The sequence below is a fragment of the Ctenopharyngodon idella genome, chromosome 4 (genome assembly GCF_019924925.1).
Source record: "Ctenopharyngodon idella isolate HZGC_01 chromosome 4, HZGC01, whole genome shotgun sequence".
NCBI classification, from domain to species: Eukaryota; Metazoa; Chordata; class Actinopteri; order Cypriniformes; family Xenocyprididae; genus Ctenopharyngodon; species Ctenopharyngodon idella.
Genome location: NC_067223.1, coordinates 12,863,831 through 12,887,836, shown reverse-complemented (window position 1 = coordinate 12,887,836; position 24,006 = coordinate 12,863,831). Strand labels below are relative to the sequence as shown.

The 24,006-nt window shown below is 39.5% G+C and overlaps 1 protein-coding gene across 6 annotated transcripts in view; it reads right to left on the bottom strand.

Moving 5' to 3' along the window:
- Positions 1–24,006, bottom strand: part of erc1b (ELKS/RAB6-interacting/CAST family member 1b) — a 220,437-nt gene that overhangs the window by 43,611 nt on the left and 152,820 nt on the right. For all 6 annotated transcript variants that reach the window (XM_051890004.1, XM_051890009.1, XM_051890005.1 and 3 more), the window contains one exon: positions 16,404–16,551. In XM_051890004.1, the coding sequence (XP_051745964.1) occupies positions 16,404–16,551 (148 nt within the window). The remainder of the gene's footprint in view (positions 1–16,403; positions 16,552–24,006) is intronic.

Genomic DNA, 24,006 nt, shown 5'->3' with positions numbered 1-24,006 from the left:
CCACTTAAAATACAGTACTCTGTCACTTTTGGTCATACAGATAAGACTGTAAAGGGTTATGTACTTTTATTTCTCACCGACATGTGAAATATATCTATAGAAAGCTTGAAATGTCTAGTTTTGAACAAACCAATTCAAATCAAAAACAAATACTCTCTGATTATGCAATCTATAATTTAAATGTCTCCTTGCTATTTTTTACGACACATTCATAAGCATTACTTTTGCCAGTGTGCTGCGGAAAGCTTTATGTATGTGCACATATTATGCCTATATATATATATATATATATATATATATATATATATATATATATTAAAGGTTCATTATAGTTTAGTATTTCCCCCCACCCCAGAATATATTTAAGTAATTAAATTAATATAAACGTGCGATTAGTCGACTAATGGCTTAAATGAACGACTAGAAAAATCTTTAGTCGGTATAGTCAGCCCTAGTCACAATATTGCTTCCATTGTATGCAAAAGAGCAACGTAAACATTTTTCAAAATTTTACTGGTGTTTTACATTAGAAATAAACATTTGGAACAATGTGAGGATAAGTAAAATATGATATGAAAATATGTAATTTTTGGGTGAACTACACCCAAATTGAGTTGGGGTTAATGTAGAAAAGTCTTATCGGGCATCATCCCCAGTTTTCGTTAGATAAAGATCATTTGAAATGACATCTATGGCAGGAATAAGGAAAAACGTACATGATTACTTTTGGCAAGCCGACCATCACAACTGACTCCACCACCACACGCCAACGAGAATATGCGATGAAATGTATCAATAAGACATTACATTTGAATGAGAGTCGACCCACACCCTGCCCTTCCGGATTCTTCGGCTTGTTTCCCGGCTGCTCCCTGACCAGAATGTGATGGTTGGGCTCCTTCTGTTTGGTTTTCTCACCCTCTTCCCTCCACCTCCCAGACCCCCAGTTTTTCTCTCCCATCCTCCTCCTCTGTTACAGTAATAAACAAAGTTAACCAACCACAGGGCAGCTGTGAGTGAATGTCTGGGTCAGAATTATGTCAACGCAAGTGGCCTGGGTGAGAGTTAGTGTCTTATAAGGGATGGTTCACCCCAAAATGAAAATTGTGTCATCATTTATTCACCCTCATGTCATTCCAAACCTGTATGACTTTATGTGGAACAAAAAAAGAAGATATTTTTAAAATATGCCTTTTTTTTTTTTTTTTTTTGGTCCATACAATTAAAGTCTAAGGAGTCTAATGTTATTTTGGAACCCACTGACTAATTAAATGAACAAAAAACAATTGAAACATTCTTTAAAATACCTTCTTAGGTTTGGAAACGCACTGAAAACAGACATCAACATTATACCCACGATGCTTCTGGTTGCCTCGATTTCTTGTGTAGGCACGACTCGTTCTCTACCTGTTAACAAGCCACTTAGTCAGAGGTTAAATAAAAATGTTGAACAAACAACCTCTGAGCAGCTCTCAGACACTCTGTACTCAACAACCTCTCAGTTTTTCGCAGAAGGCGGCAGTCTACATGGAGGAGAAGGCCGGAGGCCGAGACGCAGAGAGGGGAAGCCATTATAGCCCCTGGAAAAAAACGCAACATTTTAGATCAACTGTCACTACCTCACGAGGAGGAAAATACCCCATTTGAGACAATTTGTTCCACATGCTCAGCGGGTTAGTGCAAAGGATTCGGGGCGAGGGTTTCGGAAAGTCAGGCTTAAGCTCTCCGGCTTGTAGCATGTAAATCCTGGTACAGACCAACATACAAGCAAAGAAGTTATCGAGATAGAGAGAGAAAAATGATTCAGCCCACTCCGCTAACATTAGGAGTACACTGCTTTCCCAGCGTGAACATGCATCGTTCATTTCCTCTCCTGAAAAATCGGAAAAAAGAAACGTGTACTAAAAAAAAAAAAAAAAAAAAAAAAAAAAAAAAAAAAAAAAAAAAAGTAAAAACAAACAGTTTGCCTTAAAGCTGTAAGATTTCAGGGTTTGGGGCCACAGAGCACCTACAGATGACTCTAGCCACTGGAGAGAGAGAAACTCATTTGCAAAGCAAAAGAGAGAACTAGAGAAAGGGGGAGGAGGTATTTGCTTATTTGCCGGCTCACGAGTGAAGTGGTTTTCGATACCGACCGAGTTTAGTGGGGCGCAGGGACTCATAAAATGTTTATTGAACTGCACTGGGGAAATCTTTGCTCATAGGTCTGTACAATCGAACAAGTGTGTGTATGTGTGCACTGGGGCGCAATCCTGTTTCTGACATTGTGACTGACTCAAGTGTAAAAGAACAGTTCACCTAAAACATTTACTCACCCTTGTGGCATTTTAAACCTGCATGATTTACTTTCTTCTGCAGAATGCAAAAAGGGTATTCTGATGAATGTTTGTCCATACACTGAAAGTTTTTCTAAATATCCTCTTTTGTGTTCCATAGAAGAAAGTCATTCAGATTTGGAACAACTTGAGGGTGATAAAAAATTTTGGCCAACTATGACTTTCAATTTTAGTCATTTTCTCATACAAAGTCACTGAATTATTTTAGGAGACTTGCAGTTAACGAGTCTGTTTTATGCTTGAAAGCAGTGAGAAAATTCTTCAAAACATCTACTTTTGGGTTAAGCAGTAAGAAAGAAAGTGTATCATTTTTCATTCAGTCAAACTGAGGAACCTTTCCAGGGTTAATAAAATGATATATGAGGCAATACTGCAAATCTGCCATAATTTTCCTAAAACATGCCAGAGTTACTTAAACATCACTATACAGAGTTCCCTCCACCTCCCCCTTAGGCTGACCCCCTCTAATTCACTGAGAATGAAAACACAGAGATGATTTTCAAAAACGTTCAAGCTCATGCCTTTGTTTTGAAAACAGGTGAGGGGTGTTATACAGTTGCCACTCTCCAAGCGGAAGAGGCCCTCCGCCAGGAGATAAACTCGCTCCGGAGGGGAGAACTAGAGAGAAGAGACAAATTGCTACAAATGTCCATGTGTGCCCTTCGACCCTTGTCCATGATCTAGCCAATGACATCATGTACCCTACATTAGTAGGAGCCACTAAACCTCCTGGATTTTCTTTGGCAGAACATCCAATCTTCACACAATTCGCAGACGTTCCTTCAAAAACACGGACAATGGAAGGCAAGGAGGGAGGAATCTCAGAGATGTCGAGGGAGTCCACAGGGAGGTGTTTGTGTATGTACGTGAGGAAAGAGGGAGGTGCGGGTGAGCGTTCGTGGAAACCGGATCTCCTCAAAGGGCCAGAGGGGTTCTGAAGAGCCGATCCCAGATGGCTACGGAACAGGGAGGCACACTCCTAACTTAACAGCTCATATGTGAGCCATAAAGCAAAGAAGAAAGAAAAGGTGGCTGGAAGAGAGGAGAGATGTTGGTGGAGAAAGTGGGATCGAGCTGAATTGGAATGGAAGAGACTGGGCATGGGGAGAAAGGGGAGGTTGGGAAGGAATATAAAATGGGAGAACGAAATGTTCAAGCTAGCAGGCTAACAAGCACACGGATAAGCGAGACCCTGTTAAGAAGCCCTCCCTAATTGTAGGAGCCCCTTACATCCATGTGTAATAAAATTTACCATGAAACCAGATCCCTGTCTGAGTGGCTTATGGCAAGGGAGCGCTTGTGCGTGCGTGCGTGTGTGTGTGTGTGTGCGTGTGTGTGCGTGTGTGTGTGTTGGGGGTTCAGGAATCCAGCACATGGGGCTCTGCTTCTCTGCTTTCCCCCTTGTTCCAGGACCTCACTTTCCTCAAAATTCCTTCAGCTACAGGCAGTGATATGGACTTGATAAAGCCGAGCGGATGGGGGACGCACACTGAGCCCTGTTGCTTGAGCGTGAGCACGGTTTACAAAACTGCTCAAGTTACTGCCACCAGAACAAAACATCTAAAAGCACGAAGCTGGAATGCTTCTAAGTGCCACACTTTCCTGTTCTTTCTACTTCCCTTATCCGTCTTAGCATTTCCATCTTTTTTTCCCCCTGCATACCTTGATTGCTTGTTTGGATTTTTCCTCTCCTTCTCTCTCACATTCACTTTCTCTCTCCCTCTCTCTGCTCTTATGATAATTGTCAGGAATGCTGACCTCAATTCTTTGGTTTCCGTCCCAACTGGAGAGCTCATTTGCTCACTTAATCTAATCATTTTCACAATTATTCTACTTCTCCGCCATTATCATTTCTCTCACCCCTTTCCACCCCCACCCCCCATCCATTGCGACTCAAAAATGCTGACGAGCTGCCAAAAAAGGAAGAAAAATTGAAAACTGAAAAAGCGCTGTCTCACAATTCTCAGTCATCGCTCTGAATTCAGTGATATCAAAGGCCTTTTTGTCAAGCTCATAATTGGGGTCACGGAAGTGAAATGACATAACGAGAGCCTTTCCTACACCTCCAGAGTGAATTGACCTCTCCACTGCACCCTGTGACCTCTGGAGTTCACAACCTCAATCTACTTCCTCTCCATCCCACCTTTCCATGCATTGCCGCATTAAGACATAAAAAATGCATGATACTGTGTGTTCACAGCACAAAAAAAAAAAAAAAAAAAAAAGCTACCCAATTATACTTACGAGGCTAAAGGCCAAAACGCCCTGACTGAATAAGCATAGACTCACTGCTTGGAAAAGCTGGAAGAGAACTGAGGAGTGTAGGTAGAATTGCCAGATATATGACATCTCCATGTTACAGCAACTTCTGAGTTGAAAATCAAAAGTTTCACACATCAAGGTTTCCTTGGAATCGAAAGCGGTAGCTTAAACCAATAGACAGCTTGGAAAGCTCAGTGGGCAGAGCAGCAGACTTTGAATCGGAGAGCTCAGGGTTTTCAATTGCACATATTTAATGTGTGTCAAATTATGCAATCACAATAATTACATAATGACTATATTTAAAAGATTGTGTAATAATTGGGGCAAGTGTTTAGTACTTTAAATCATGTTTCGTCTTTTGAACATGCATTCCTAAACTTTTTATTGCACTGAGTTATGATCATAATAAACAGATTAATGCAGACTTAGCTGTGTATGGGAGTGATCATGAGTAAACCAGCAAAGGAAAAGGAACTGAATATGCATGATAAAAATAAATAAAATAATAATTAAAAAAAGAAGCTAAATATACACTAAGTTAATAAATAAATAAATAACATACATACATATATAGTATACAATTCCTCATTTTTGTCTTTTGATTTTGGTGTGAAATATAGCCCCGTTTCTACAGCAGGAACTTTCCCCACGAACTAGGGACTTTGGGGTGGTACTCGGTGTGTTTCGACCACAGGAACCAGGGTCTAAATAAAGTTCTGGGTAAAAATTCTCCCCTCAAAAAGTCACTGCTCGCGAGGTAGTACTTTTTCAAAGTTCAGGAACTTTCGGGGATGGGACTTGGGCACTGAACATGCTGATTGGTTGAGTTCATGCAGCATTTTATTTCACAAAGATGTAAACAGGTAAGGGGTGAAAAAGGTGGGAACATTGCGTGAGGCGGTGGCATGCTCCGCACAATTTTTTTTAAAAGATATTTGCTGTACATGCTTATTTGTAGTTACTTTAAGGGTTGTTGTATTGTTGCAACATTTTACCAAAATCAACATTTGGTCACAATATCATGTTATAAAAGATGAAGTGCTATGCAGGCTATTTAAGACAATATTGGCTGATTAGATGGCAATACTGAGCTAAACTGCAAACTGTTTTCCCTCTCTCTCTTCAACATTCCCACATCTCAGCCCTCAAATACATACAATTTTACTTTAAAAACGATATAAAAATGTCTATAAAGGGTAATGAGTAAAGGAAATTCTGTATAGTTCACATTGAAACAACAAGTTCTTTATTTACCCTTGTAAGTTCACAAGTACCCTTGTAAGACTAAAAAAGACCCCATTAAAAACACTTTCTCATTGGATCTATGCAAATCCCATAGGTGACCTATTTTGATCTCAAAAAGGTGAGTTGTCACTGAAAGGTGAGGAGTTTGCATCTATGATTTCAACCACCATTTTTAAAAATGTCAGCAATAGGTCTGGGGGAAAAAAGTTGGGACAAATTGTTCCGGGTAAATTCGGTGGAAACGAGGCTTATAACACAGATGTGAGATTCACCTACTGTAACTAGATATAAATGCATGGCATGAATGATGATCTTTTAATTTGCAAGTAAACCAAAGTGTCTGTGTGTATGTGTGTTGAATTCAACATGAGCTCTGGAAAATGTTTTATTGAAGCCCCTCTGTTAACAGCAGAAGTTTTAGGTCCTTTTGTGTTCTCCAAGTCACCTCTAAACTCAGGTGTGTAAGAGACTACACACACACACACACACACACACACACACAGACCCCTGTTGCAACAATTCCTGGTAATGTAAAAGACATTTGCCACAGGTACACCAAACCTCTTTCCACCTTTATTTTTGTCAAATAAGCTTCAAATGAAGCTGAAGTCAAACTCACATTCCCAACAGAAGCATCACAGCTCAATGTGTTATAACCCCTGCAATAAACACTAGGCCATGGTTCTCAATAATCTGCATGCCAGTAATGCCTATCCATGAGTTTCCTCTCCAAACAACTGGAACCACCATCCTATTTCCATGCACAAATTTTCCACCTTCTACAAACAAACACCACAAACCAGGTATAAATAACACACATTAAAATATTAGTAGTGAAATGATTATGAATAAGGAGGAAGATTCCATTTGAAATTGATGCTTGATGTAAATATAATACTTTTTTATGCAAACAACACATTTACTTTCACTACTATTGTCTAATGGAGATGTAAATACAGCAAAACAGTCAACTTCCACTATAAACGCAGAAAAATTCCAATAAAAGGACAGATATTTACAGGATAATGCACTAACCTAAGGTTTCCACTGTCAACTACTGATTTTTGTGCTACCGGTTTTGTGCACTTTGATGTTTGATGTTGCTGCCCTTTACCACCCTGAACAATGAACAACAGAATAATGTGTTTTAGAACCAAAAGAAAGTCACAAATAGTCAAGAAGAAAGAGTTTAGTGCTCTGTCATGGTATTTTTTCAAACCATTAAAAGTAATTACCAAGTCTCAGAAGTCGCTAAAGAGGCCAAGACATCAAAAGCAAAGATAACACAAAAATACAGACCCAGATCCCTGCATGAATAACAGTCGCTGAGATAAGCTCCTTGGACAAGCATGACAGAAAGGATTCTACATGATTGTGAGCTGTAGTGCTTCCAGTTTTAGAGGCATGGGATTAAAATCGAACAGAGCAGATAACTGGGAATTGGGAGGAAACAGAATGGCCTCTCTGTTCTGGGAGCCCAGAGGGAAGCAAACAGACTTCTTTGCCGAGTTAGAATTAGAAAGCTGGTGTTAGCCACGGCAAGAACAGCACTTTCTCTCTCATGCCTTATATACAGTACATAGTAAGAAGTGTAATATGGAAAATGTACAAATACGATATTTGAATATCAAAATATTTGGAGAAAATGTGTGGTTGTGGAGGATTGAAACAACTTAGTGAATCATGAGGAAATCAGGATGCTTAATATGGTGGCAGACGTCAATTGCGCTATTTACTATAAAACACGACTGCAAATTAACTGAAAAAGCATGAAAAAAAAATTTTTTTTTGCAATACTTAAGCTAAAGAGGCAACGTTTATGATACCATTGTTGTCAAATGACCTGCAAAGCTATTTAAATAAATAAATAAATAAATAAATATCTGTTTGCTAAGTAAAGTAAAAGCAGTAGCACATCTCTTCTCACAAGCTGCATGAGTTGAGGTATTATTCGTGTCTGTAGCACAAACATGCATGGTGACCTAATAACCATAGTTTTTAGGGTTAGTTCACCCAAAAATATAATTTCTGTCATTAATTACTCACCTTCATGTCGTTCCACATCTGTAAGACTTTTGTTCAAATTACTTTTTGTCGAGACGAATTTGTTGAATAAAGTCTTTATTTTTATCTCATCGCTACATAACATTAAGGTTGAACCACTGTAGTCATGTTGACTATTTTAACGATGTCTTTAATACCTTTCTGGACCTTGAGTGTGGTAATAATGTTGCTTTCTATGATTAAAAAAAACTCTCGGATTTCATTAAAAATATCTTCATTTGTGGTCCGAAGACGAACAAAGGTCTTGCAGGTTTGGAATGACAAGAGGGTGAGTAATTAATGGCAGAAATTTCATTTTTGGGTGAACTAACCCTATAATACTTAGGGTTTGTTTAAATCAATAGCTATGAGCAATAGTAATAATGATGCTTGGCTTAGCAAATACCACTAATCGCACCAGAAAAACAAGGAGTAAAGCTTTAGAAATGATCAAGATTTTATCAAAACAATTATGTGTAACCGGCTAGGAACTGAGGTAAGAGGAGAAGAATCTCAGGTCGTCATTCCGACAGGACAGAAGAGCCAGAAAAGGGAAAAAAGGCAAAGAGAGAACCGTCTCCAACCCTTATTAGAGGAACGGAACAGGAACCAGTAAAACAGCAGTTTCTTTGCAGTAGAAAAGCAAAGCGTTAACAACTACCATTAGCGACATTAAGGCAAAACCCTGTAATAATAAAACTGCCGAGAGTCTTCACAGCTTGCCAAAGGGGCACAGAACGTTCTAAAAAAATTCATTTGTCTGACCGAATAATAACAACATCGTAAAACGTTCTCCACAATCGGAGATGCAGTGGAAAATCTCCATTTCCTCTCCTCCACAACGTCACACGTTGGACGAGCTGGACACCCACAGGCCTTATTCAAACAGCCATTTAGCGGCTTGTGTTTTGAGGTCTCGTGTTCCGAAAACACAGCGACTCTTTTTTCCTAAACGAGCAGCGAGAGTTGCATCAGATCCAAGACAAATCCAGCGTGGATGGGCCCATGAGCCACGACCTCCATTCGCACGGCCCCCTCGGCACGAGATCTCCAAGACCTTCAGCCAAACAAGATTCTGCAATGAATCGAACGCTTGTTGATATTGTTGTTTGTGTGCTTTTTTTCTGGATTTCTTGCCCCTTTCCCTCCGTGCTATTGGCTGCAGGACGCTCTAATTTAAGCTCTGTGATCACTTGTCCGCAGCAGGGACATGAGGCGCCTAGAGCTCAGTCTTTGCAACAAAACACCAGCGTTTTGAACCCAATAAAGGTACATTTTCAAACACAGACTGCAGCCTCGAGCTGGCTACACATACACACAGTGGCCAACGATTTGCCGCTTTTGCATTTTAAGTTTATTCGTGGGTAGCAGCAAGACAAAACGATTTTATTCCTCTGAGGGGTGCCCAAAACCACGGCTCTGCTGAGAACAGCAGGCCCGGAGCCCTTTACTAAATTGGCATTTCGGCCCATCCCGATGCCCGCCGTCGCCCGAAGCCATGCGAGGACAGCGACTCTGGCGGGGCCTCGTGGAGGCACTGTAGCAGGTAATGAGAGAAAGACGTATCGACCCAAATCTGCAGTTTTCGAGGGGATGGAATTACCAACGCCATTCCAGGACTTGTGGGAACTAACACTAACACTCAATCTGTGGTTACAGAACTGCAACCAGACTTTTTAACACAGTCCCAGAGGACCAGCAAACTGTAATTGGTCTGAATCACTCCGGGTCATCTCCTTAAGAAGCGGATGGGGTTAGTCATGAGATACATTGGTTACAAACGAACAAGAGACCAAAACTGCAACTCTAGTCCTTGGAAAGCACAAAAGGGTAATGAAGCTTACCGAAATTGTCAGGATAAATATCACTTCCCTCTCTACGTCTTGATTTTCTAACATAGACACGCTCAGACGCCTGGACAGACTGGGCTCAAAAGGTCTACAGAGGGAACGGGTGAGTTGGACACTTTGGCACGTCTTCCATCTCTGAATGGGGACTAAAATACACATTCGCTTGATCAACGTCATCTCTCTCTCTGAAAGAAGCACCATGTCAGCTCAGCCACACGTCAATACACACACTCGATATCCTCATCTCCAAAGAGGAGGAGTGCAGGGTCGCTGAAACTCACACACTCAACACACGGGCGACTTACAATGAGTGAACATTGATGACTCAAACCCTAACCCGTGTCTACAAGAAGGGATGTCAAAGTATCGGAAGTTCAGTACTCAATACTGAAAAGTATTTTTTTTTTAATTGTGAATAAAATTGATTTTTTTCCCACATATATAATATATAAGATAATATATATATATATACACACAGTATATAATAAAAGGTGTGTGATCGGTGTGATTTTTAATGTTTTTAAAAATAAATGCTGTTCTTTTGAACTGTCTATTTATCAAAGATAAATTGTACACAACTGTTTTCAACATTGATAATAATCAAGAATGTTTCTTGAGCAGCAAATGAGCATGTTAGACTGATTTCTGTATAAATTTCTGATATATATAATTAAAACATAAAACGTGAAACATAAAACAAACATATATATATATATACACACACACACACACACACACATACATGTGGGAAACATAAAACAAAAAAAATATACATATAATTGTGTTATGTATAAATGCGAATATATCATGGAAAACAGATAAATAAATAAATATCTTAATATAATTAAATGCCACTATCTATAAAAAGATCTCATTGCGAAAAGAGATAAGTGTAATTCCATACAGCAATTTGTCCATTGAGGTACAGCACTGTCATGGTTTTGACAATTTTCTGTAAGATCTGTTAGATAAAACTGATCAGTGAACAACATCTAAATAACTTATCAAATATATCATGATGCAGGAAAAAAAAAAAAAAAAAAAAAAAAAAACTTTGTCTTTACTTTAAGGGTGACCCCAGGAAAAGCAGTCTTGTGGCTTAAAAACAACATATCATTGACTACTTTAAAGACCATCCTTCTATTTCTAAAAATACATTATGTTGTTGTTTTTCCTTTAAGGTAGGACAAGGAAAATATGCTGCCATATGGCTACACCACACAGGATTAAATTACATGAGCGCATTCAAAATCACATTACTTTTTGCTTCGGCATCAAAACTGATATCAAGAATTATGCAATTTACCATCGACTACTGACTACCTAACATAGTCAATTCTTTCCATAACACTCACACTGACATAAGAAACCCCAAATACACGCTCACACACATGCATGTCTGCTGACATACAGTTAACAGGGGAAAAGACAGGAAGTCTCTGCTGAGATCCATCAGGAGGCTGAGAATTATGATGGAGGAGGGCTTGGGTTTGGAGGCGGTGACCACACTAACCATTCTACACCTTTCCACAGAACACAGAGAGCTCACTGTGCACACGGAGAAACTCTCGCAGCCGCTGAGGTGTCGTAAAGATTTCAAATATGAGCAGCGAGATGATTAATGGTCTGAATCATGCTCCACGATAATAGCGTGGATTAATGCAGCCTCTTCAGACCGTGCAGGAGCAAGGAAGATAAATTTTATTACTTATCAAATATTTGTTGGACACCTCGTGCTGGTGGGAGTGTATTCTGCCGGTTCAGAGCCAGCACTGCTTTTAGAAAGGCGAGGCTGGGTGTGGGGAGCTCAGATGACCTGCGCTGGAGGTTCTGGTCGCCCTCCCATGCCGGCTGCTGTTCTTGTACTAATAATACGCAATATTTCAAATGTCCTGTATAAATGGTCAACTAATACATTTGATATATGTGCAGTATACAGCACTGTGTACAACATGATATGCTTGACTTGATCTTCGATTTCTACTATGATGAATCAATCGAAAGTATTATCAGCCGTAATTTTAAACATCTCTTTTTTCACTATCATTTGATTTGACTGCCAAATGTAAAGCAGAAAAACGTCGGCCACCAAAGCTCCAAAAATAAGCAAACAATTTTATACAAGACTCACACGGGGTACATTTCGAGCACGCAGGCTCTTCGTCAGACTGCCAAATGTAAAGACATTTTTACACAAAATTGGATTACATAATTTATCTCAAATATGATAACTGGATATGATTTATATCTCGCAATTCTGGGGAAAAAAAGTCAGAATTGCGAGTTATAAAGTCAGAATTGTGTGATAAAAACAATTGCGAGAAAAAAAGTCTTTATATCTCGCAATTCTGACATTATATCACGCAATTCTGACTTTATATCTCGCAATTCTGACTTTATATCTTGCAGTTCTGACTAAATCATGCAATTCTGACTTTATATCACAATTCTGACTTTATATCTCGCAATTCTGACTTTATATCTCGCAATTCTGACTTTATAATGCAATTCTGACTTTATATCTCGCAATTCTGACTATATCACGCAATTCTGACTTTATATCACAATTCTGACTTTATATCTCGCAATTCTGACTTTATAATGCAATTCTGACTTTATATCTTGCAATTCTGACTAAATCATGCAATTCTGACTATATCATGCAATTCTGACTTTATATCTCGCAATTCTGACTTCATAACTCACAACTGCGAGTTTAAATCTTGCAATTCTGAGAATAAAACATCAGAATTGTGAGATAAAAAAAAAAAAAAAAAAAAAAAAAAAAATCACAATTACCTTTTTTATTTAGTGGCGGAAACAAGCCTCCATAGAAACACACACACGTACAATTAAATTTCTTTTTTTTTTAATGTTAAAGGTTGAAAAAAAAAAAAAAACAGCTTTCTTTCCTTCATATTTCAGAAAGCATTTGACTGAATAAAATTCAGCATAGTTCAGGATAAGTCATCAATATTCCTGGTCTGTTTTCCTATAAGAGCAGGTAAATTGTACATGTGAAGTAAAGAATGAGTAGGCATGTCTAAACTGCAGTTCTGATCTGTCCTTTTCCAGAGCAGCAGTATAAACCGCCCTCCCTCCACAGCTAATTGTGACATCAATGAACCATGTGATGGCAGCGGGGAGCAGTTCCCACTCTGCCGTTTAATCTGCGGGCTTAATTTTTAAAAACCAACTCCTGTGCTCCACAGCGACACGCCGTTCCACTCTCTCGAGCCTGCTAATAAAACTTGGACAGCACATCAGAGCTGGGCGCGATGTCACGGCACGCAGTGAAGATTTATGGACGAGGAAGAGATGTGATGGAGGGAACATTTCACTACACCGGCGCTTCAAAAGACACTCACCAGGCATCAGTCCTATTTTTACACTGTCATCATCACGAAGGCTGACAGACACAGACGGAGACCAGAGAAGAAAAAGAACAGGAAAGGAAAAAGAACAAAGAGAGTTCATTTTCTTTCTGAAATACATATATCTTGAAGAGTGATGTATCCCAAAACAAAAACAGATACGGGATGTCTTCTCTCGCCCCTCTCTTTGTTATTAAAAACTTCCCTGCTCAGTTTCTCTCCTCTTTCCATTTTTTTTTGTGGTCTCATACTAGTTAATTTCCTTCACTTTAAATCTCTGGATCACAGTAACGGCTGTTGATTATGCAGCATTTTGTTAGACATCAAATGGTCCCATCTGCTCGTCGTCTAGAAAATATAATTTAAACAAGATGACGGGATTCATTTATCACACACTGAGTACATCCAAACCTGCTCTAGTGAAATGAAACAATTGAGAAGCCATGTGATTGGATGAAGTACGGTACTTTCAATAAAATGCATACAAACTTTCAGTATTATAATTTATCCTAACCAAGTGTGGCTTGATGGGTCATTTTCAAAGTCAGTTGTATGTCCTCATGAAAAATGCTAAATGAAGTGACAACAGTCGAACAGAAAATACATGATATTTAATAGATAAAATGAAACATATTTAATGTATAATATAATTTTGGACCAGTTTGGTGGGATTACCCAGTGTAATGTGTCAAAAAAATAAAAACGTGTGACTCACTGTTGATGGTCGAGACCAGAGAATGACCAATACAAACTATTACCATTCTGAAGTGTATAAACCAACGCGCGGAGACAATTTTAAAAAGGTTTTTTATATGTTTTCAACAATGACAATGATAAAGAAAAAAAATAGTATAACATCTATGAGAGAATTTTTTTTTTTTTTAAATAATTTATCTAAAATTATTTATCAATTTATCTGAAACAGAAAGCTTTTTGTGACATTATAAAGATCTTTAATGTCACTTTTCAATGTCACATCAATGTAACGGCATACTTGCTGAATAAAAGTATTTCTTAAAAATTCATACTGACCCCAAACTTTGGCAGACCCAATATTAAACTTAAAAAAAAGTAGTTTTTTTTTTCCCTAACCAAGGCTGGTTAGGACAAAAAGTAGTATGGAAGCATTTTATTGTGTTCAATGTATTTGCTGCACCATTTGACACTATCATACTGCAGTTGGTTATGACATGGTGCAAGGCCATACTTTTGACACTATTCGTTTTATTTTTGACAAGACTTGACAAGTATGACCAGGAATTTTACCTCCTTTGAACCATTATCAGCCCTGCATCTTTACTCACATCTGTCTCTTAAAAAAACAAAAGAAAAATACTCCATTTATGTACCACTATGTCACACTCATTCCCTGTCACTCAAACCCTACGACCCTGATCCCCAACCCTAATCCAGAGGCCGCAACAGTAGACAGCACTCACCCTTACCCTGGGCCACGTCAAACACCTTCGAGCTTGTTATCCATTTTCCGCAGAGCAGAAATCTCAATCTTAATGATTATAAATGACAATTAATGCCAAACGGCTGCTTGTAATGTTTCTTTCTGCTGTGAATCAAGAGGGGAAAAAAACATGTCCACAGGCGAACTGAGGCTCCTTAACCCTTCCTATGTTCACTCCTAAGTCTGACCCTGAAGTAAAACTGCCCAAAAAGACCTGATTTAGGACCACCGCGTGTAACCTTTATCACTGACCTGAACCATTAGTATGTCAGGAGAGCAACCGGCCTCTGACCGGCTCTTAACCAAATTCCCCCCCGCTGTGATTGACAGTGAGCGGGAGGGGGACGCGGGCTGCCCTCCTGATCTCAGGGCTGCGGGTGAGAGCCGAGCCCCACAGCTATCTGCACTACTGACACCCATTTCCTGTGGAATGCTGCTGCTATGCAATGCGCTGATAGCCTGTCATTCAGAGAAATGGCGAGGGAGGGGTGTTTTCCAGCGTGTGCCCGTGAACATGAATGGAGCTAAAGTGCGGATGTGTGTGTTGGTCCTCCCGCTCTGTTTGTTTTTCTGTGGCCTCCGGGTTTTGTATACATGCATGTGGCCGGTTTGTATTGTAAACGAGGATGCGAAATGTGCGCGCACGTCGTATGAGACTCATCTGAATGCATGGCCACTAGTCTGTGTGTGTTTGAGCTATAGTGTGCATGCATTTGCAGGTGGTTTGTGGGAACCTGGAGGAGGAGTCAAATAATCCTAAAATTGCCCTTCTTGACGGGTCTGCGGCCAGACATCTGTAGCCTGTTTGCATCTCCATACTCTGGGATCTCGTTCCCAACGTGTCTTGGTTTAATTCCACCAGAACTTGTTCTTTAGCCTGTCCTTGAACTGCTAAGCAGAACTACGACATCAAGGTCAGCTAGTTAGCAATACTATGAACACATCGTCAGCATATCCTGTGTGATCTTATATTTCTGTGCAATCACGCCCCTCTTTAAGAGAATATTCCGGGATATTGTCAACTTAACTTCTATGGACAGCATCTGTGGCATGCTTTCAATTATGACGCACAACAATTTTGACCTGTCTCTTAAAGGGGTCCTTGATTATGATTTCATTTTTTAAACTTTAGTTAGTTTGAGCATAAACAACATCTGCAAAGTTATGGCACTCAAAGAAAAATATTTTCTTTTTTCCGTTACTGACAATCGTCATTTTGGCTGCATGAGATTCTCCAGCTTTGTTGTTGAGCAAACGAAGCGCGAGCTGTTAAAACTCCGCCCTCTTTTCAGCAGCTCATTTGCATTTAAAGGGACACACACAAATACGGCACGTTTTCGCTAATACCCACATAGGGGCAAATTTTACAAGCTATAATAAATGATCTGTGGGGTGTTTTGAGCTGAAACTTCACAGACACATTCTGAGGACAACAGAGACTTATATTACATCTTGTAAAAGGGGCATAATAGGTCCCCTTTAAGTTTGTAAAAACAAATACAAAGAGTTTTTATAGTAAAACACAATGGAAAAAAGAGATTCAGAGAGTTCAAACACAAAAGAAAAGCTCCTATTTGGGTTAAAACACAATTCGTCAGTGAAACAAAAATGTTTGTTACTTGAGCTATAAAGTCTAAATTGCCCCTTTGATGTGGGACTATTTTTTTAGGCTGACGAATGTCTGGTTAAGCTACACCAATATAATTCCTGTGGGTGAGGTTGACGAACTCCACTAGGAAACTAGGAGGACTGAGGTCTGAGTTCATTTTAGTCTATGGTTTTGCCTCGTGCCATGGTCTGGGATGTAAACGTCTAGCCTGTTGGTTGTTCTCACCTGCTGTTTCAGCTGATGTACCAATCGGTCTTTCTCCCTCTTTAGCAAAGCCACTTCATCTTGAGTCTTCTTCTTCTTCGAGGACGACAGCTCTAGAAGAGCGATGTTGGCGTCCTTCTCGCTGATGGCTGCCAACAGCGCCTCCTGTCTGTTTGGAGTAGAAAACACAATTAGTATTCAGCCAGCTTTCGACAACACCTTCTACAGATTGTGGTATAAAATACATCTTGTTGACAAATACACCTTATAAAATGGATAGTTGTGGTCCTTAATTATGAATGGTTGAGCCATGTTCGAAGCTTGTACGTACAACCAGTGACCACATTACATCAGTATTACTGCGCTTTACTGAATTTTCAGCAGCCATTACTCCATTTTACTCCCCCAAAAATTCTACTGACCCCAAACTTTTGAAGAGTATTGTATGAATGATGTAATAGTGATAGCATGCACCAAAAATAATTAATTCTACGAATCGCCATCAGTCAAGAGCAGCTGTTTCAGGGAGTGAGCCCTGTTAGGTCAAACCTGCGGTAACAGCATGAGAGGGAGGGTGAACTTCTTGTACCGGCAGCTGAGATGGTCAAAGTCTCCAGTGTACTGAAGAATAGAGGCAACAGACTGGAGAATGTCTTCGGGTTAGCGTCAGCCACGTGTGCTAGAGTGTCAGTGGTGAAGTGTGTGTCAAATACATCTCCCCTTTGCCTCTCTTTCTTTGCCTCCCTCTCATTTTCTGTATGACCTCTTATATACAGAAACTCATTGGAATCGTTCCAAAACCTAGTGAGCTGCCTCACTGCCTACTGTCTTTCTAGATGGTTACCTTCTACGGTAGCATGCTAACTGAAAAAGAACTGCATGAGGGATTTATTTGGAACATTATGTAGGTAGAAACTCTGTACAACATAAAAATAGAGCTTCTAACATAAACTGGACAAGTGGGCTGTGTTCGAAATCGCCCCCATACCCTTATTTGAGGGGACAGCCATTTACAGTGGTGTCCGAAATCACAGTGGACATTATCGAGTGCACTCATTCAATCCCATAATGCACTGCAATAACGAGTGTGCAACCAATGTAGACTCAACGGCTAGAGAATACCCATAATGCACTATAAGGGGCACGCCAAATGTATTACTGTGTCTTGCCAGGAGATGGCAGTTGCTGAATCATCCATCCATCAATTTTCCAAACCGCTGGTCCAATGTGGGTACAGCGTAATATCATACAGGTATAAATTCCTTTTTAATTATTTATTAAATTGTTTAATTAAGATTTCTACATGGTAGTTTCCATGACAGAGTTCAAGATAAATCTTTACATTACTACTGCAGCTGCCAGTTTGCTAAGTTTCAAATGATTATTAAACAGCAAGCAAAAGCGATCCAGAAGCGGCAGCCCTTCCGGCGCACTCAGTGTCCGAATTCACTCACTCGTTCTGTGGACTATATTAGTGGATGAGGGTATAGGAAACGATTTTGAACACAGCCTAAGCATGTAATAGCGTAAACAAAAATATATCTAGTATATGCAAGCTGAGTAAAAGAGTAATTCTTCAAATAATACTTAACTTCTTTTCTGATTATTTTCATTAATTAATAGATTTTAAATATAAGTATTCTATAGATCGAAGAAATTGCGGCCATTGAGGCTAAATGTGGAAGCGATCTTGCATAGTGAGTCCATTTTCACTTTGTCTACTACATTGCGTTTATTTCTCCACTAAGTTCCCTTCTCTGTCAAAAAGATGCATGATGCACGCATAATTGCACCAGGAATCTTAAAATATAGCACACTAGTTTTGTAGCTCCTGTCTATTCTTCTAACTGAAAGGGTGCAACATTCTATATTCATCACAGGCTTACTGCGAATTAGCTTTTTCTCTTATCAGTTTTTCAATCGCTGGCAAACCCTTTCTTTTTTCTTTCTGTCTGTTTCGTTGTGTTCTCTTCGGTTCCTTGGAGGAACAGGCTGACCTGATTCTATCCAGAGTGACATCACAGCTCTAGAAAGAAGCCTATGTACCTGACAGAAGCACACACACACACACACTCGGTGTGATGCCCATGGGCTGCCATACAACTCTTAATTCTGTCATTTTGACCATCAAAAGCAATGGAGATGTGATGTATCCCACAAACACACACACACATACAGGCCACCCAGGTCTGTAAAAACCACCGTGTCCTGGCGCAAACTAATAAAATGAAAGCTGGTGATGTTCCAGGAGGCTTCTGAGCACTAACATGTCCTGTCAGAGAGGCCTTTTAATACACTGACCTCCTGACTAGCTGTGCTCATTATGGTCAGGTTCAGACCACAGGCAGCAGCTGCCCCTGAGGTGAGTCAGTTTACTTTGGGCAAAAAGGAACTTCCCCTTCAGCTCCATAACCTCCCTGCCTGGTCCCGATGAGCCCTTCTCTATCTGCCCTGCCAAAATGCATGAAGACGGTACTGGCTAAAAATAAAAATCAAAGGGAAAGATGAGGTGAAAAGAGAAACCCAGGGAGGGCGGCATGAGGAGAGGCAAATAACAGGAAGTTGGAAGGATGTGCATTGGGATATGGAGGATAAGAGTCTGAAATGATGGATGAGAATGCTCACACGTCCATGTAAACACACTAACGCACGCAATATTCAGGTCATGATAACATTAATTTTTCTCCCACTTTTCCCAACCCCAGGAAAAGATGGAGAAATAGGTGGTGGACTAAAGCAGAAGAGCGCATCTGAATTCTTCGGTCTCTCAAAATTTCCAGATGCAATCTTTTAACAAGGATTTGCATTATGTAATCACGTTAGAAAGTCACGCGTGACATAGGCGGAATTACCGCGGCAGGGCGAAAAACTCCATCTCATTTTCTCATTTTACCTTCTTTTTTGTAAAGGCCGTTTGACTTAGTCTTTGCACTGTCGCTTTGTAAACACTTGCTCGGTATTTCCGCCTACATCACGCTTGACCTTTCCAACATGATTATGTAATGCGTGGCGCATCGCAGAGCTAGTGCAAGACGAGCATTTGTGGTATATAATTTTGTTTTTTTAGAAAATGACAGAACGTTTCACTAGATAAGACCCTTATTCCTCGTCTGGGATCGTGTAGAGCCCTTTGAAGCTGCACTGAAACTGCAATTTGGACCTTCAACCCATTGAACCCTGTTGAAGTCCACTATACGGAGAAAAATCCTGGAATGTTTTCCTTAAAAACCTTAATTTCTTTTTCGACTGAAGAAAGACACAAACATCTTGGATGACATGGGGGTGAATATATTATCAGGAAATTTTAATTCTGAAGTGAACTAATCCTTTAAATCTCCTACAAAGCTTTGTTTGTGTGGCACATGGAATTGCCGACTAGAGTGCTCCAAATATACAGTTTTCATTTGGGTTAAGATAGTGCCTTAGAAGGCAGCCTCCGATGAAGGCAGTAGACAGCAAGGCAGAGCTTGTGTTCCTGTACTAAAAGAAGACAAAGCCTCTTATCAGAAGCACAGAGACACAATGGGCCCCCACACATTTGTTCTGAGGGAGATAAGGGTCCATATTGATCACTATGAGGTCAAGTGGCCAATCACCTCCTCTCACGACAAAGCCAATCGGAGAGAGGGGAAGCGGCCCATCAATCAACACATCTCATCAGCGCCCTCAACACTCCATTTCCTCTCTCTGTACTCTGCATTCTTTTAAGCTTCTTGATTTCTTCTCAGATGTCCTCCAGCAGGCCTAAAAATATGCCAACTCCCTCTGTTCTCTATCGGTTTGGTGTTTCTATGGGTGTGTACGCCAGTGGAGAGATAATGAATAGCCAAGGGGGTGGGGAGATTTATGTCTGTTTGTGACGGGGATGCAGTGTGCCGGTTAAGCCACCGGAGCGGGGAACACCGCACAGAACGCCAGGAATGACCGGGGTGGCGGGTCCTAAACATGACTTATCACTGCCATTCCTACTGTATGACGACAGCCCGACGTAAATGATGGCAAAATGAGGGAGGAATGTTAAACGAAAGCAGATCTGAGGTCGGGCTACTTTCAGCGCTTGAAATTTTGAATGCTTGCCTCAACCATGACCACTCTGGAAGAGAGATAAGCTTCTTGGAAACACAAAACAGGAGAAATGTGAAGCAAAGGTTGGATAAAATACTGTGAGGACGGATGGATGGATGAATGGATGGAAAAAAAATTTATATTTTGAAATATTGTGATATTTTACCTTATATTTTTACCTCAGAGCAAGTCTGTGAAAAGAATATCATTGATATAATAGAGCATCACTAGGTCCCTGATGAAGGATGGATGGTTGGACGAATGGAGGGATATATGAATGGATATATGAATGGATAGATGGATGGATGGAGAGAAACCGTATATGAAAGGATGGATGGATAGAGAGATGGATGAATGTAGAGATATATAAATAGATGGACAGCGAGATGGATGGATGGACAGAGAGATATGAATGGATGATGGAGGGATAAATAAACTGATGGCTAGAGAGATATGAATGGAGGGATAAATTAACAGATGGATGGATGGTCAGAGAGATATGCGTGCATACTGTAGGTAGGTGGATGGATGGCAAAAGAGATGTTTGGATGAATGAATAATTGGACGGATGAATGAATGACTGGATGGGTGGATTGACGAAGATATATATGAATGACTGGATGGATTGATGAAGAGATGTGAATGATTGGAGGGATGGATGAATGAACAGATGGATTGATGAAGAGATGGATGGATGGATAGATAGATGGATTGATGAAGAGTTATATGAATGACTGGATGGATGGATGAATGAATGAACAGGTGGATTGATGAAGAGATATACAAATTGATGGATGAATGATGGATGGATGACAATTGATGGATAGATGGATTGATGAAGAGTTATATGAATGATTGGATGGATGGATGGATGGATGGATGAACAGATGGGTTGATGAAGATATATGAATTGATGGATGAATGAATGAACGGATAGATGGATTGATGAAGAGTTATATGAATGATTGGATGAATGAATGAATGAATGGACTGATGAATGAATTAATGGACAGATGGATTGATGAAGAGATAAATGATTTGATGGATGGACTGATGAAGAGATATATGAATTGATGGATGAATGATGGATGGATGGATAGATGATAGAAGACTAAACCCAAAACCACAGGGCTGCTTTTAGAGCAAAAATATCATTATCATTACTAGAAAAAAAACCCTGAATTTTTAAATTTCACAGAATCATATCTATGCAATATCTAAACTGAAATATAAATGGTCATTTCTTTAACATTTCAATATTTGCCGGCTGCTGATTTGAAGGAGAGGAATTTAGAGGACACCATTAGCAGGGAGGGAAGAGTTCAGAGAACGTTATCAGCTGAATCCATCAGTACTAAGTCCTACCTGATACTGCCTGATCTAGCACATAAAAATAAAATACAGGCCAGCCGCGTTAAACAAACTGAGTGTTGGAGGAGCCCCAGCACATTAAAAAAATAAAAATAACCCTAACTCTCCATCATTCCCTGGCCCGGAGCCACAGCCCGGCTTTTCTAGGCCCTTTTTCCAGGGATATATGTGTGTGTGATGTGGGAGAGAGAGAAAAATGGTGTCAGCTCTGCATTCTGTGTGTGTGTGTGTCATGGAGGAGACGTGGGGAGAAATATGGTGTCCGTTCACCATTTATTGCCACCCCGGGGCACGGAGGACCTTCGGCGGCTGCTTTTACTGGCCTAAAAAAGAGAGATATATCCGCTGCTTTTGGAGTTGGTACCGGAGCGCTGGTTAAAGCGGAGAGTTATAGAGGACGTCTGTGCTGAACATCCTCTCTGGATGGGCACTATGAAACATTAAAGAAAAATCTACAACCTTGCGCCTTTAAAGCTAATATTGACTCACCAAAAGCTATAAATTCCGGTGTGTAAGCAATCTGAAAATATGGGTTTTGTACTTCCTGAACACAGTAATAGTTGTATTAATCTTGTATTATACAGAATAGCAGCGCTTGAGTGACTGCGAGCGGATCCACAAGAGAGACAAAACTGGAACAAGTGAGACACCTGGAAACACATGCTGAATCATATCTGGCACAGGGGCTTCCTAGATACCAAATGTGAATTTAAAAGCCTGCAGTCAGAGTGAAGATTATTGGGGAACAACTTGTGTGTGTCAGTAGGGGGAGTGTAATAATATAAGCTCTTTTAAATGAGCATCTTTATCACTGATATGCGGTTTTTTGGAGAATGTTAATGAGAAATTCTCCTTTCACACTGGTGAAAAAAAAAAAAAGATTAGGAAGTGGATTGCACAGGTTTTAATTTGTCGCTGTCTGGCAGAAACCTCGTATCTCCATTTTTTCACCTTAATATAAATCATTACTGTTGGTCACCCTTTAAGTCTGTCTGTGGGTTTTGGCCAAATATTGAGCGCCCACATACAAACTTTATAACCTGTAAGTTAAAGAAAACGTAATGCGATGCACTTACTGCCTCAGATGCGGCCGTTCTAATGATGGACGAAACGTATGTCTGAAATTCCCCGAAATTTCATTTGAGCTTGATTTCGGTAAAATGCTAATAATATGACGACACATTCATGTGTCTGATCATATAAAATAAAATATATGAAATCAATTCTACAAAAAAATAAAGCATTATATGCTCATAATTTATTTTTAATAATAAAAAAACTCACTATAATAAATAAAATAATCAGAAAATAAATACAAAATAAAAAAAACAAAGTAAAATAATATAAAACAAAGTAATAAAATAAAATAAATTATAAAAAAAATAATAAAATAAAATAAAAATGCTGATATCTAGAGATAAATAATTTTATAACAGTATAAAATAAATAAAAATAAAATTTAAAATAAAAAATGTTTTACCATGGTATAGCATCCAAATAACTTGTTATTGCCATGGTAAACGCTCAACAACATGGATTTACCATGGTACTTCATCAAAATAACATGATATAAGAACACTACATGCCCAAAAACTTATTTTTTACCATGGTAAATGCCCAACAACATGGTTTTACCATGGTAAATGCCCAACAACATAGTTTTACCATGGTACTGCATAAAAATAACTTGGTATTAGAAAACTACATGCCCAAAGAGTTTTACCATGGTAAATGCCCGAGTCGTAATGAGCAAATTCTCAAAATCTAAAATAATAAATAAAATAATCAGAAAATAAATATAAAAAACAAGCAAAGTAAAATAATATAAAACAAAGTAATAAAATAAAATGAATTAAAAAAAACTTTACATTCAAAAAAAGATTTTTGGACTGCACCTCAAAACGTACAAATAATTCAACCTGCATCATTGTGTTATCAATGGACATTGATCTCAAAAGTCAAATATTGTCAGGCTTATCGAACTAATAAATACATAGTTCTCATTAAATACCAAAAAAGACACGCAGAATTTCTGTAAATGAAGACGGAGAAAAAAAAGATGTGGAAATGAGTCACATGTGCTATGTGTTGACCCCTTCTCCTCCATAGCACCCCTGCTCTTATCGGCTGTTCTAAAGGCTGACGGGTCGACCTTAATTTGTGCTGATAGCAGCACACCGAAAGGGTG